The 14302-nt window shown below is 32.9% G+C and overlaps 2 protein-coding genes across 2 annotated transcripts; both read right to left on the bottom strand.

The window, feature by feature from the left end:
• Nucleotides 1-931: 931 nt before the first annotated feature.
• On the bottom strand, nt 932-3229 carry LOC105799532 (3,9-dihydroxypterocarpan 6A-monooxygenase). Its single transcript, XM_012630154.2, has 2 exons — nt 2024-3229; nt 932-1843 (listed from the first exon to the last, which is right to left on the bottom strand). Exons 1-2 carry the CDS (start codon nt 2930-2932, stop codon nt 1199-1201), a joined length of 1554 nt encoding a protein of 517 aa, XP_012485608.1. The 5' UTR covers nt 2933-3229; the 3' UTR covers nt 932-1198.
• Nucleotides 3230-11788: 8559 nt separating this feature from the next.
• LOC105799531 (3,9-dihydroxypterocarpan 6A-monooxygenase) lies at nt 11789-13639 on the bottom strand. The gene is made up of 2 exons (XM_012630153.2): nt 12662-13639; nt 11789-12540 (listed from the first exon to the last, which is right to left on the bottom strand). The coding sequence occupies exons 1-2, from the start codon at nt 13583-13585 to the stop codon at nt 11926-11928; spliced, it is 1539 nt and encodes a 512-aa protein (XP_012485607.1). The 5' UTR covers nt 13586-13639; the 3' UTR covers nt 11789-11925.
• Between the last annotated feature and the right edge of the window lie 663 nt (nt 13640-14302).

The following is a 14302-nucleotide window of genomic DNA, read 5'->3' as shown; positions in this document are numbered from 1 at the left end:
ATCTATTAATATCTATTTCGCACACTAAAATATATAATAGGGACGAATGAAATTTTAAAACATTTTTGTTAATTTTTTTATAAATTTTATTTTATTTTCACATATCATATTATAATTATTGGGATGTTTATTATTTATATTTGTAGTTGTGATGAATCTTATACTTGATAACCTAAGAAAAATCATCTCACTCCTTCCCTTGGCTTTCCTCACTTCTTCCACCGAACTTACTAGAAACTTCCTTGAGCTTTTTTATTCCTCCCATGCAAACCCAGATTCTTACACAACCACTGAAACCTGTCAAAAGTTTTCTTCAAAAACTTCGTATACGGGTCTATACAGAGCAATAAATCAACTGAGCCACGTATAAGAAACATCACCTGGTTCTCAATAAGAGCCATGTATACGCGTCTGCATTTGGTTGGTTCTGCAAGTAGCAAACCAGAAATGAGACACCTGATCAGCAATAGCTACTCTGTGTTGGTCAGACATTATGACAATATACCATGTTTATACACTTATCTGGATAGTTATGAGCTGTTACTATTTAGTTAGCTAGTAGTGTATATGGAAAGGCATGAAATTTTGCATACGAGGAAACTCTAAAATCATTCTATTTTCCTTTTATCTTCCAGCGTTTATATTGTTATATAATTAATTACCGTAATCTCATTATACACTATTCGATGAATTATTTTCGTGCATACAAAATCATAAATAATTATTGAAATTTATTTTATTTGTATGAATAATCTTTAAATAAAAAAGGCAACAAAATTTGCAGAGTGGATGAAGTGGATGTAATTAGTTAAACTGGAAAGGAATGGTTTCATTCATCTTATTGGTTGTTCATTTTCTTTGGTTATACCCGATAGTCCTCCAAAAAGGAGGAACATATGTGGCAGTTTGAGATACGAACATGCACATCGTAAACTCATAAGACAAAGGAATTTATTGACAGGGCGATTCGGCAATCGCAACAGAAGTAATTCTAAGAAGAAACAAGTTCCATTCGAAGCCACACAACAATGGCAGAGCGCCTAGTCATCCCACATTTTACAACTTACAAGAATAGAAAATGTGGACACAATCGACGGTTTACATACATCCTTATTTATACTAATATTGCACTTTCTACTAGATATTTAGATATAGTCCAAGCATGTCTGCAAGGAGACAAGGGTCTGTATCGGAATACTCATAGTGCTGGAAATGGAGAAAGCCTTGTGACTGGGTGACAAACCAATGGATGAGCTCTAAGAAGAGTCATTCCAGCTTTTTCCTCCATATTAACAGTGCCATTTGCTCCATCTCTAACCTTCCAATCAAAGCATTGTATCATTATGCCAAGGACTGTCGGGACAACCTGTAGTGCCAGCGAAGCTCCAGGGCAGCTTCTTCTTCCACTCCCAAATGGCAACAGGCTGAAGTGTTGTCCCCTCACATCCAAAAACTGGTTCTTGCCTTGCCTCCACTCTTCACTAAGAAATCGCTCTGGTATGAACTCAAGGGGGTTCTCCCATTGATTGGGGTCCCTACCAAGAGCCCACACATTGACAAAGAGCCTGGTACCTTCTGGAATCTCATAACCACTAATGACACAATCTTCTGTTGACTCTCTCACAACTAATGGTCCACCAGGATGAAGCCTCAATGTTTCTTTTACTATAGCTTGCAGATATGGGAGGTTTGATATGTCAGATTCTTCCAGTATTCTGTTCCTTCCAACCACGGAATCAATCTCCTTTTGTACTTTCTCCATCACATTTGGGTGATTAATAAGCTCTGCTATTCCCCATCCTATTGTAACCGAGGATGTATCTGTCCCAGCCCCAAAAAAATTCTGAAAAATTCACGTTATGTCAGTCTTCTATCCTCTACTACTAACAGTTGATAATAGCAAAATATAACTAGTATGTTTCTTGTCTTTACGGTTATTAATTTTTCATGGTCAAACAAAATATGGCTATGTTACGTGCATGTAAATGTTATTTGCACAAAACATGCATCTAAGTCTCATTACCATAACGAAGGCTTTTACGTTCTCTGCGGTCAATTTCATCTCAGCATTTTGGTCTTCCGATATTTCGATCAAAATATCAAGTACATCTTTCATGGTGTCAGCTGCAGTCGATTTATTCTTCTTTCTTGCTTCCTTGTGTTCCAATATGATTTTCTCCATCAGAATATCATATCTATCTCGAACATCCTTGAGCCTTTTCCTAAACCCTTGAAGATCTAAATTTTTACAAAACCAAAGTAAATCCGATAGATTAAACTTTGTGCCAAGTTTGTTCATCTCTTTCACTATTGTCTGCACTTCATTGGCTTCATCTTCTTTATCTGAACACCTCTTACTAAGTAGCATTCTTGATATTATGTTGTTGGTCAGCCTCATCAGTTCCACTCCAACATCAAGTGCTTCACCTGTCTCAGCTTTGTCTTGTATTAATCTTACAAATCTAGTCATCTCCTCACGTCTGACGGGAAGGAGTTGGTCCAAGGTTCGAGTCCCCAAAAGTTCAGACATGCAAAGTTTCTTCATGTACTTCCAAAGGGGACCATAAGGTGCCATGGCCATATCAGCAGTACCATATGTAAGGTAATCAAGATTGGCCATTTTTGGGCGGTTTAAGAAAGTAGTTTCATGGTTTTTAAATACTTCTTTTGCGGTTTCTTGGGAAGACACAAGCAGACAAGGCTTTGATCCGATGTAGAAGTAGACCAAAGGTCCAAAGCGGTCTGAAAGTTTGTTAAGAGCTTGGTGAGGTATGGGGCCAAGGAGGTGCATGTGTCCAATAACTGGAAGGGCACGTGGGGTGGGTGGAAGATGGGGTTTTTTCCCTCGTGAGTTGCTAAGGATGGCTCGGAGAAAGAGGATGGTTATGAACCAGATAAGGAAGAGAAGAATGTATTCTTGAGAATCAACCATGGTTGAACAGGACGAAAAATATATGTGAGTTGCAAAATCTGGGGTTTACTGCATATTCTTATATAAGGTCCAAATGCAGAGTTGTTCCATCAAAATCATTTTGCAGCAGGAGAGCAAGGGGACCACGATATATGAATTGTTCCATTGAATCTCTGATATTAAGTGAGAACTTTGAAGTTTGATGATCAATTACTCCCTTTTTGCAGTGTTTGAATATTTACTGAAGTTGATCAAACTAATTATATTCCTTATACTCATAATCACAACAAACATACAAACATGAAGCGACTCCACAAATTTAAATTGATGGTCCCAATATTATGTTTGTATTTTATGGGAGGATGCTTGTATATTTCTCCTACTATTTCTCTTGTTTTCTAATGGTCCCCATATTATGAGTTCTTCTTCCTCTCCGCCTAGCTTAATTATTGTACTTATATCTTTTAATTTTCATGAAGTCGCAATGGAAAATGGACCAAATATGTAAACTATGGTGTCAAACATCGGCTGAAGCTTTCTATCTTAATTTTTAAACGGTTTCCTGACGTAAACAGAGATGTTAAAAGTTGCCGTTAATTGGTAAAATAGGTCAATTTCTCATTCACATTCATTGCCGAATGTATTTTAGTATACCTAAACCTACGTCCTTTTATATTGACAATAAAATCTATACCAATCGAATTAAAATTCAATTCGTCACTTCCTCTTCACATTAGAGGAATTGATAATAAAAAGTTATAACAAATTTCTAATCAAATTTATACACTTTTATAAATATCATCATTTTAATATTACCTAATAAAAACAATTTTTTATATTAAAATTACAATTTTAAAAAAACATTAACTTACAATTAAATCATCAATTTTACGTTTATTAATTATTACATCAAATTAATCAATCAAAATTTATAATGAAATATTATTTATACTTTAAATGATTTATGAGTAAATGCAAATAATAAAAAACTAAAATAGTGAATATATTTATACTCTGACGACATTACACTTTACTTTTTATATTAATTTAAAATTAAAATTTTATGTTAATGTAGTATAATGAATATACAATCATTATATTATATAATATAATAATATATACCAAGTACATAACGAGTGTAATAAAGATTTTGAGTGAATACCAACTTCATTGTTAAATTACTAAAAAGTTTTTATTTTAACAAAATAATAAATATTAAGTTAAGGGTATTTTTATCTTAAAATCTAGAAAATATTGTGTTGAGATTTGAACTAAAAGACTCTCCCAATTTTACGACTTCAACCAAAATAATATTTAATTTTATTATAAATTCTTAATAAATATATTACATAATTATTTTAGCATGTCATAATTTAATATAATTTATATAGGTTTGGGTTATTATTTCTTTCGTGGTATCTATAAATCATAATAAAGCATTGTAGATGTGCTATGCTTAGAAACTGACATCATTTTTTCCCCTGGAAAATTTTAATTTTGAAATAAATTAGTAATAAATACTTTTTGAAAACCCCCAGCATGGGAAAGGTTCGAGTATATAGATGATTGGAGGAGCGGAGATGAAACCAGTAGCTTTCAGTATTATTTTTATGTTGTACGATTTATAACTTGATTGAGTTGGTCTTTCAACTTTATCAATTTTAATTCAATTGAAAAGAAATATATTATATATCTTGCAATAATTTTGTAATTATTTAAATTAAAATCTTGGGAAAAATAAAATGCATGAGTGATTCCATTATATATCTTTCTGTTGGGTGGCAGTTGAGAATGATGCAAATTTGGTTTTCTTCAATTATGATTAAACAAAATTAAAAGGGACCAAAATTGATGTTGAATTATTTGTATTAATTTTTGTGGTGGAGAATATTTTCAAGAAAAAGCTTTTGTTTGGATTCAATAATTCAAAATCTTGGGATGCATTTTAATTTCTCTAGGACCTCTTTTTCTATCTAAATCTTTTATCTTATTCTTGCAGTGGATTGTTTAAATCTTCTTTGAAATTAGGACTCTAACCTTTTTTTTTTAATACGTTTGATTGTTTTTCAATGACGTACGGTATTAATTTTTAAGTTGGCTATCGCATGCTTTTTCTTCCTCTCTCCCACTAATCTTTTGTTTCTTCCTTTTCTTCATTCACTATCACTCACATGTTTTCTTTATTTTTCAATTTGTAGATTTATTTGGTGGGTATTTTTATTATCTTCACAAGTTGTGATGGTGGATAAGTGATGATGTCTGTTGTCACTTATAAACCTCCACTGACCACCAACAATTTCTCTTGAAAAGTGGGTTGGTCGTAGATACTTGAATGGTGGCTCTTCGTCGACTTTTTAATCTATTTATGTTTTGAGAGCAATTAAGAATAACCAATTATTTCACGAGTCAATTTTGAACCCTGTTATCTTAAGTATTATATGTTTCTTTTTCATTATTGAATAAATCTTCTTCTTCTTTTTGAAGTCTTTTGTCTAGTCTTGTCCTGTACAAGTTTTTTAAGTCTTGCACATGCATATGTAGTCTTGTTTTCGCAAGTGATTTTAGGGATGATTTTGTCGCCGTCCTCTCCAATTTAGTAGATGCTCAATTCTTTGCCGATTTTTGCTAATCGATTTGGATCATCCGGGGTTAATTTTCCTATCGTGTTAAGTGCTTGCAATCACTCTAGATATGTCGTACTCGAGTTGTGGCAGAGCTGATTATAAATATAACATAATATTCTATTGATGCTAAGACTAAAACCTTTGTTATATTGATGGTGTTTGTACTCCACCATCTACAACAGTATTTATTATTATTTTTTGCTAAATGTATAACTTCATTCATGAAATAAATTAATAATTTTTCCTTTAAAAAAACAACCAAATCAAGAAGGTGGGAATGGGATAAGGTCTAATTCATAAATAGAAAAAATCATACCCATATTTAAAATAAAGTTTATTTGGTCCACTGAATTTTCTCGTTTAATTAAAAAATTATATATTAATATTAGTATTAAATAATAATAAAAACATTTTCTATTGTTTGATCTTGATTGACGTGAAGTTGAACTGGACGTATTCAAATTTAAAAACTATAGTGGGTTGAATCCAAGAGCAGAGGCATCAAGATGGTCGTAGGAAGCAAAGCAATGTACAGCAATGGTCAATGAGATTGAAAACAATGTATGAAGTTAGGTTTAATTTCCTGGACGTGAATCTAAGAAATTAGCTTAAACTAGCTATTTTTTTTACTCTGAATTAATTGTATGTGTAAAATATGATATAGTATAATGTTGCAGAAGTAAATTACTAAGTGATGCCAAATGAATAAAAAGGAGGTGTTTGTGACAAAGTTGTTAAGAAGCCAAAACATTGTTATTCTTATATAAGAATGTGGCCAGAAATTAAATTTATAAAAGCAAATATTGAGAAATTTAGGCGACAAATGAGGAATATAACAATACATAAATGAAAATCTTTAAAATTGCATATTTCACTAAGTTTTTAATAGGAACTTGCTTCCATGACCTTCAATTATTTCTATTCACATACTAAATCATTAATCCGCATTTGTACGTCTATATTTTTTTTATTATTTCTGGCTGTACAAAGCTTGGATCCTTTTAATTATCTGCAAAGTGAATCAGGGTTAATCACTCCAACTCTATTATTTTGTCTAGATTATTACCATTTCAATTTTGGCAATTTAATGATTTTTTTCCGTATAATAATGTAAACATGTTACGAGGTTAAAATTTTAGCCCGGCAAACCAAGCGGCCTTAAGTGATTTTTTTGCTTCTAAAATGTCCAAGTTAACCTAACACTCGAAAAGTAAGAATTATCTCATAAATTCTCCAAGGCACCCAAAAAATATAGCAAAAGCAAACTCAAAATGAAATAGCAACTAGAGAACTGAAAAAATCATAAGAAAGCAATGCTCACCAAGTGCTTGAGTAAATGATCTCAAATATATTCTTTAACTATCAATGAGATTCAATGGGATGATTACAAATGAAAGAGTAGGCTTTTATTTATAGTTGAGCTCCCCCAGATCCAACGATACAGATTGAATTACATCAACGCTCAAGATTAGAGTCATTCTACAATTGAGAGTCCTAAGGAATTTAAACTCCATATATCTTTATCTCTTAGGATTTACATTAATGACCCTAGTAACTCTAATTTTACACTGGGCCACCAAGACTTCAAATAGAAGGGCTTCTCTATGGGTTCCAAGAATAGGGTCAATTCATGTGCGTCAAATGAGTCCCATTTAATAAGTTGACCTTTATAGGACGTTCTATGTGGTCACAGGCTTTGATCCGTGGCTCGTGACATTCTCCACTGCCCGTTCTCGCGATGCCCTCGTCGCGTCCTCAAGATGACACTGGTTTGGCTCGTCTCTCTATCAAGTAGTTCCACCCCTCGAAATATTTTCTTTGACTTATGTCTCTACCATCGCCTAACTCAAACTGTATTTCTCTCTTGTACATTTCAATCGTAAGAGGCCGTCACTCTTACTTGCCCCCATTGTAACTTGCCTCGATCAAAATCCTCTTGATCCACACGAAAAGGCTTTGACACACTCACATTGAACACCGGGTTAACCTTGAGTATTGCCTCTAACTCTAGTTTGTAAGCCCCTCAACTTACCCACTTTAGAACTTTGAAAGGGCCCCTTGCGTTTTTGCTAAGCCAATAATAAGTCAAAATGTACACAAGATAAGTATTTGAGATGTACCTCACTCATAGTATTTACTTTATCTGACAACCCAGTTTGCATCACTACTTTTCCCACAAAGTCTGATTCACAACCCACCTCTCTTATAGGTGGTAACCCCATCGATGACTCAACAGGCTCCATATCGGTTTTCTGTACCTCTAGCATTCCCAAGGGGGTCTCCTTAGCACTTTGATCTACCAAGTCGATGTTCTTACAACAATGAATATCCTCGGCTAGTTGGATTGTCGGCAGTACCTTGGTCCCTCCTTTCTCATGACTGACTGACACCCGCCATTATCATTGACGAATATACAAGATACATATGCAATCGACAAAAGGAACTAACATAACACTAATCTTTACTTTTTAAAAAATATTTTAACCCTAAACAATCAATCGAGTTTCTCCTATTTTCTTCAGCAAATAAGTGATTATCTGTTCTATCATCTAATGTTCAAACCGAAAAGGCTCAATCCCTTAATCCCATAAATAGAAATTACATGATTCTTTTATAAAGGTAAATGGCTGTAAAAATTTCATGCTAAATAGTCGGACCAAAAGGATAAATAAAAACAATCCACGTCAGCCTTACATGTTGGATTGGTTAAAAAAAGTCCACAACGCATACTTAACAGAACTTTCATCACCATTATCAATTTGGATTAATTCCTCGACGAATAACATTATTCACAGTTGTACGAAAAAAACAATCAATGTTTGCAGTTGAAAATTGTTGTTCTATGGAAGGGGGACCAAAATTGATGTTTATGTATTAAATAGTTAAATTTTTTTAAAAAAAAAATTGTTGTTCTATTAAACGGGACCAAAATTGATGATTTTGCATTCAATTTTGGTCCCCCTTTCATACAAAAGATTTTTTTTTTATTGCTAATGTGTTGGCAATGGGAGCTTCATTGGGTTAGTGCTAAGCTAAAGGAATTCCAAATGTATAGGATAAATATTTGTCAACAGTAGTTTTCTTTGTAATTTTCATGAGGTAAATAAAAGCAATTTTATAAATAAATAAAAAGAAAAAGAGAGTCATGCTAATTATTTTTGTTGTACGATAAAGTGGAAAATTTTAGGAAAAACTCTTTGGTTGGCTCTAATAATTGAAAATTATAATATCTTTAGAACGTCCTTCTCTTCCTAAATAAGATATTAAACTTATATTATTTTCTTTAAACTTTTCTTGATCGATATCCTACCTAACATATATTCTATATAGATTTGTGGTAAAATAATTTAAATGTATATATATTTATGACTAAGATATTCTTTAAGTTTGTTTCACCGGACACGAAAAATAATTTTTTGAATTTGTTTTTCTCAGCAATATTATCTTTAAAGTTCAAATATGAATTCTCTCTTTAAAAGTACAACACTTTACCATTGCACTTGATACTAATTATATAAAATATTTTAAATATATGGAAGCTGCATGAGCCACTAGGTACTCGCTTAGATTTTAGTACTATCTTCCATCCACAAACTAATGGATAGTCCGAGCGGGTTATTCAGATCTTAGAAGATATGCTAAGGAGTTACATTATCGAATTCCAAAGGAGTTGGAAGGAACATTTGCCTCTAACTGAATTCGCCTATAATAATAGCTTTCAGTCAAGTATATAAATAGCACCTTATGAAGCTTTCTATGGTCGTAATTGTCAAACACCACTGTATTGGATTGAACCAGGTGAAAGGAAAATTTTGGGTCCCGAAGTGATACAAGAGTCTAAGGGGAAAATTAGATTAATCTAGGATAGGCTGAAAGCAACTTCGGATAGGCAAAAGTCATATGCGGACCTAAGGAGAAAGGACATTGAATACAATGTTAGAGACCAAGTCTTCTTGAAAGTGTGTCCATGGTGAAAAGTGTTGAGGTTCGAACGAAATGGCAAGTTAAGCCCTAAGTTCATCAGACCTTATAAAATCCTTAAGAGAGTCGGTCCAGTGGCATACCAATTAGAATTACCTCATTAACTAACCGCATCCATGACATCTTCTATGTCTCCATGATGGGACGATAATGATCTAATCATTCCCATATTGTACCAATTGAAGAGATTGAGGTGAGACTAGATTTGTCCTTTGAGGAGGAACTCGTACAAATTCTTGATCGTGACGTAAAGGTTCTGAGAAGGAAACGAATCCCACTTGTTAAGGTTCTGTGGCGAAACCATGGCATATTGAGGAGGCCACATAGGAACCGAAAGAGATGTTTTGTCAACAATATCCTCATCTGTTCGAAACAAGTAAATTTTGAGGACAGAATTTCTTTAAGGATTGGAGAGTTGTTACGCCCCAAAATATAAGGGGTTAGCTGAAAGAATTAACCAAGAAAATAAATAGGGTTGAATCAGTTAAGTGTTTAGTGTCCTTCCAAGAAATCCTAGGTTCAAGCTTCCTTCCTCCTATTTTCTTTCATTTTATTTTTGGCAATCTAGGTTGAAAGCCACAACTAAAATATATAATGTTGGGAATAAAAACTAAACAAGAAATAAGGAATATGTTGTGGTTAATTCTTAAAAAAAAGTCATATTTGATTCATCTCAAAAGTATTTAACTTATTTTAACTCAAAATATGACATAAATTTTCTGTTTTATAAAGTTAAGGCTTAACACATCATTCGGTATTTTTTCCATTTTAATACATGTATTTGACAAAAGTAATACATTTTGATACTCAAAGGTAAGTTTAATTTTTTAGAGTTTAAGTCGGATTTTAGGGTTCTAATGAAAATTAATTGCTAATATTATTAAGCTTCAACTTTCATGAATTTGTTAATAGAATAAACTTAGTGTTAATTGTAGATTCATTTAATTTTGTGTTAAATACTTGGATGACTATAGTTGTTTTCGAGTTTTAGGGTTGATTTGATAAAATTAATTACTATGTCATTAATTAATTAATTATAATTTTTATTAAATTAATCCTAAATTTTAAATTAAATTAAATGTAATATTATTGTTTTTAAATATGAAAATATAAAACTTTTCTCGAATTGAAAACCACATGAATATAAGATTTCTGACATTTCAAAATTGAGGGTTAGGAAAGGAAGTTATTTGGCAAAAAATAAAAACTTTTGGACATTTAAATTAATTGCTAAAAGATTTAAATAATTGGGTAAGGTCATTAGTTCATTAATCATATATTCATAATTTGTCAATTGTGTTGTTTCTATATGAATGATGCCATCAAATTTTAAAAGAAATGCTATAGTACTGCCCTAAGCTTTACCAGTGGTCCAGGGATTAATCAAAGTTAATAAGATATTTTACAAATCTATTGTCTTACCCTTTCACAAATATCGGTTTTCGATTTTTATATTATTTTTTAGACTTATTTTGATAAAATAGGTTTTATTTTATGAATTTTAAATATTTTTGACAAAATTTCAAATCTTTTTCATAAATGTTTCTATGATACAATAAATTTCAAAAACTTTTAATTTATTTTTATTATTTTAAATATAAAATATTTATTTTATATCATATTAAACATAAAATTAATTATATATTAAACAAAAATATAATTCAATTCAATTTTGAATAACCATAATTTCTGAAATTACATCCTATAAACCGTCTAAATACTTCAGTTGAAGTTAATTTTCGGTTTAATCGATCTTTTTTTCTCAATCCACTCAAACACCACCCCCTCTTAGAGAAATAACCCAGGTGGTTATAGACATTCAATTAATCAATGGGCAATGTTGTAGCTTCAGAGTCATAATGTCATTAGTGATAATCATTACATGTAGTTGAATTTCATTCAATGATTTAAACTCTTTAGACTTATTAAATCTAAAAAAACAAAAATCACATCCAACCCATTTTTCGAACTCGGTAACGTCAAATTCAACCTACACTCTTAATCGAGCCTAGGATTCAACTCTAGTTTAAATTTAATTACACTCTTCAGGATAGTTCAAATCATGTCTATACCTATATATGTATATAATATCCTATTGGGTATTGGAGTTGATATCGACGTTAGGGTTAAGATTTAAGATATTGGGGTTAAAGTTACAATTCAGGGTTTATGATTTTGATATCAGAGTCTAAAATTTTAGGGTTTAAGAAATTTTGTGCATTTGTGTTAGATTTGGTGGGGAAAGTATGAAGTGGAGTGATGACATATAATAGACAATGGAAATAGAATTCATTATTTGGCAAGTATGTGTCCATAATTGCATTGAAAAGTCCAAGATACTTTGATCTAATGAAACAAACACAAGTACATTGATTCATGTTAAATAAAAACAAGCTTCAAATCTTGGGCTCATTCCTGAAAAGGATCAAAACGGGTATTGGGATAGCACAGGAGAGGAACTGCAAATGCACCCGAATAACCAGTCCCTGCTGCTTCAGTATCAACTTTCTCCGCCTCTTTCACTTTCCAATCAAAGCATTGTGTAAGGGCTCCAATGGTGGCATGCATCACAAACATAGCATGAGATGCACCAGGACAGGCTCTCCTTCCACTGCCAAAGGGAAGGTAATGAAAATCCTGGCCCTTCATTTCAGTACTGTAGCCCAAGAAGCGCTCAGGCATGAACTTTTCAGATTCCTTATAGCAATTGGGATCCCTCATGATCATGTAAACGTTAATGAAAACTCTAGTCCCTTTCTTGAGATCGAAGCCGTTGATTTTGCTATCTTTGTTAGAAACCCGGCGGAGTAAGGGCCCTGGAGGGTGTAGTCTTAGGATTTCCTTCACTACAGCTTGCAAGTAAGGGAGTTTTGGCACATCGGATTCTTTGATTAGTCTGTTGTTCCCCACAACTGAGTCGAGCTCTTCTCTAAGGATTTTGAATATGTTGGGATGGTTGATAAGCTCCGCCATTGCCCATCGTATTGCCGCCGCTGTTGTATCCACACCAGCCATAAACAACTCCTATATCAGCAGAGCAAACATTTTGTTTGATTTCAATATGATGCATATATAACAGACAGTGTGATGGCTGGAGGGTGACAGTTTTTGTATGGAGTGAGAAATTAAGCAGAAGTATAGTTACCATGAAAAAGTTCTTGATCTGATCCCTAGTCAACTTCACTTCAGCATTTGTGTCTTTGTAACTCTCCAACAAAATATCCATCACATCTTTTTCATCATCATTTTCACTAGTTTCCAGATCATTATCTTGATAATCCTTCATAATCTGCTCTATCAATTGATCATAACCCTTTAGAGTCAACTTAAGCCTCTTTCCATTACCGAATAGGTCGAATTTCTTCAAAGGCCCAAACACTTCTCCAAAATGAAACTTTGCCGCATATTTCATGGAATCTGTAATAAATCTTCTGATTTCCGCAGCTTGGTTAGGATAGTTTGAACATCTTCTTCCCATTGCCATTCTATAAATCATGTTATTTGTCAGCTCAGTTACCTCTGCAGCCAAGTCACATGGCTCCCCTGCTTTAGACTTGTTCAGCAGCGATTTTAAGAGCTTGCTAGTCTCTTGCTCTCGAATACCGTTGAACCGATCGAGCTGCGAACCCGTAAACAGTTTAGTCATACATAATTTCTTCATATACCTCCAATAAGCACCATAAGGAGCATTGGTGAAAGAACTGTCTTCATATATGTGGTAATTAGTGGGACCGGGTTGGAACTTGGAGGCAAAATCAGCGTCAAATGTTCTCAAAATTTGTTGAGCTGATTTAGCATCCGAGGCCACAACGAAGTTAGCAGCTCCGACGCGTATCTGCATTAAGGGACCGTATATTCGGGCTAGAGATTGGAAAGATGTCGGCAATCCAGATTTTAAGAGATGGATGTGACCGATGATGGGTAAAGCTGGAGGGGTGGGTGGATACTTTGATTTGGACTTGAAATTTCTGAAAGACTTAACCAAGAAAAGTAGGAAAAGAGTAGAAATGATGAGGATTAAGAGATGGTGGAAGTAGTCGGTGAGGCAAATAGAGAGAGTAGGCGCCATGAAATTTTGGTATGGTGCATGAAGAGATGTAATTCTGCGTATGTACTGATAACTGACTTGCTTATATAATTGGACTTGGGTATCAAGGCAAACTCTACTCTTCTAATGAATGAATGACAATCTGTCCTATTCGTGTGGTTTATTTATTAATTCTTATGTTTGTATGAGTCCAGTAGAAGTCTACATTCAAAAAATATATATTTGGAAAGAAGATCATATGTGTGCATTTCAAAAAACAAAGTTTAGGATTTTTTGGAAAAAATGGGAGTGAATTTTCTTTTTATAAATATAGATCAAGTTTGAGTCTTGTAATCAATATTTTACAGTAAATTATTACAAAATTTTCATGCTAGCATGAAAAACTAGTTGGACCAAAAAGATAATTAGAAACAATCCACGTCAACCTCATATGTTGGGTTGGTTAAAAAGAATTCCAAAACACAGCTTTCAGCACTATTATCTATTTGGATTAAATCCTCAACTAATGAAAGCGGACCAAAATTAATGTTTTCGTACTATTAAAAATTTTGTTGTTCTCTGGAAAGGGGGACCAAATTTGATGTTTATGTATTATCGAATCACTATTGTTAATTATTTAAGTTATTTTCAAGGACTTATTTTAAAATATATTTGATTCGTCTCAAGATTATCAAATGGTGTATAGCTTTATTTATTTTAATTCAAAATATATTTACTCTACGTAATAACTAATACATA

The sequence above is a fragment of the Gossypium raimondii genome, chromosome 9 (assembly GCF_025698545.1).
Source record: "Gossypium raimondii isolate GPD5lz chromosome 9, ASM2569854v1, whole genome shotgun sequence".
Classification (NCBI taxonomy): domain Eukaryota; kingdom Viridiplantae; phylum Streptophyta; class Magnoliopsida; order Malvales; family Malvaceae; genus Gossypium; species Gossypium raimondii.
Note: the sequence above shows the minus strand (reverse complement) of the source record. Positions and strands in the feature narration are given on the sequence as shown.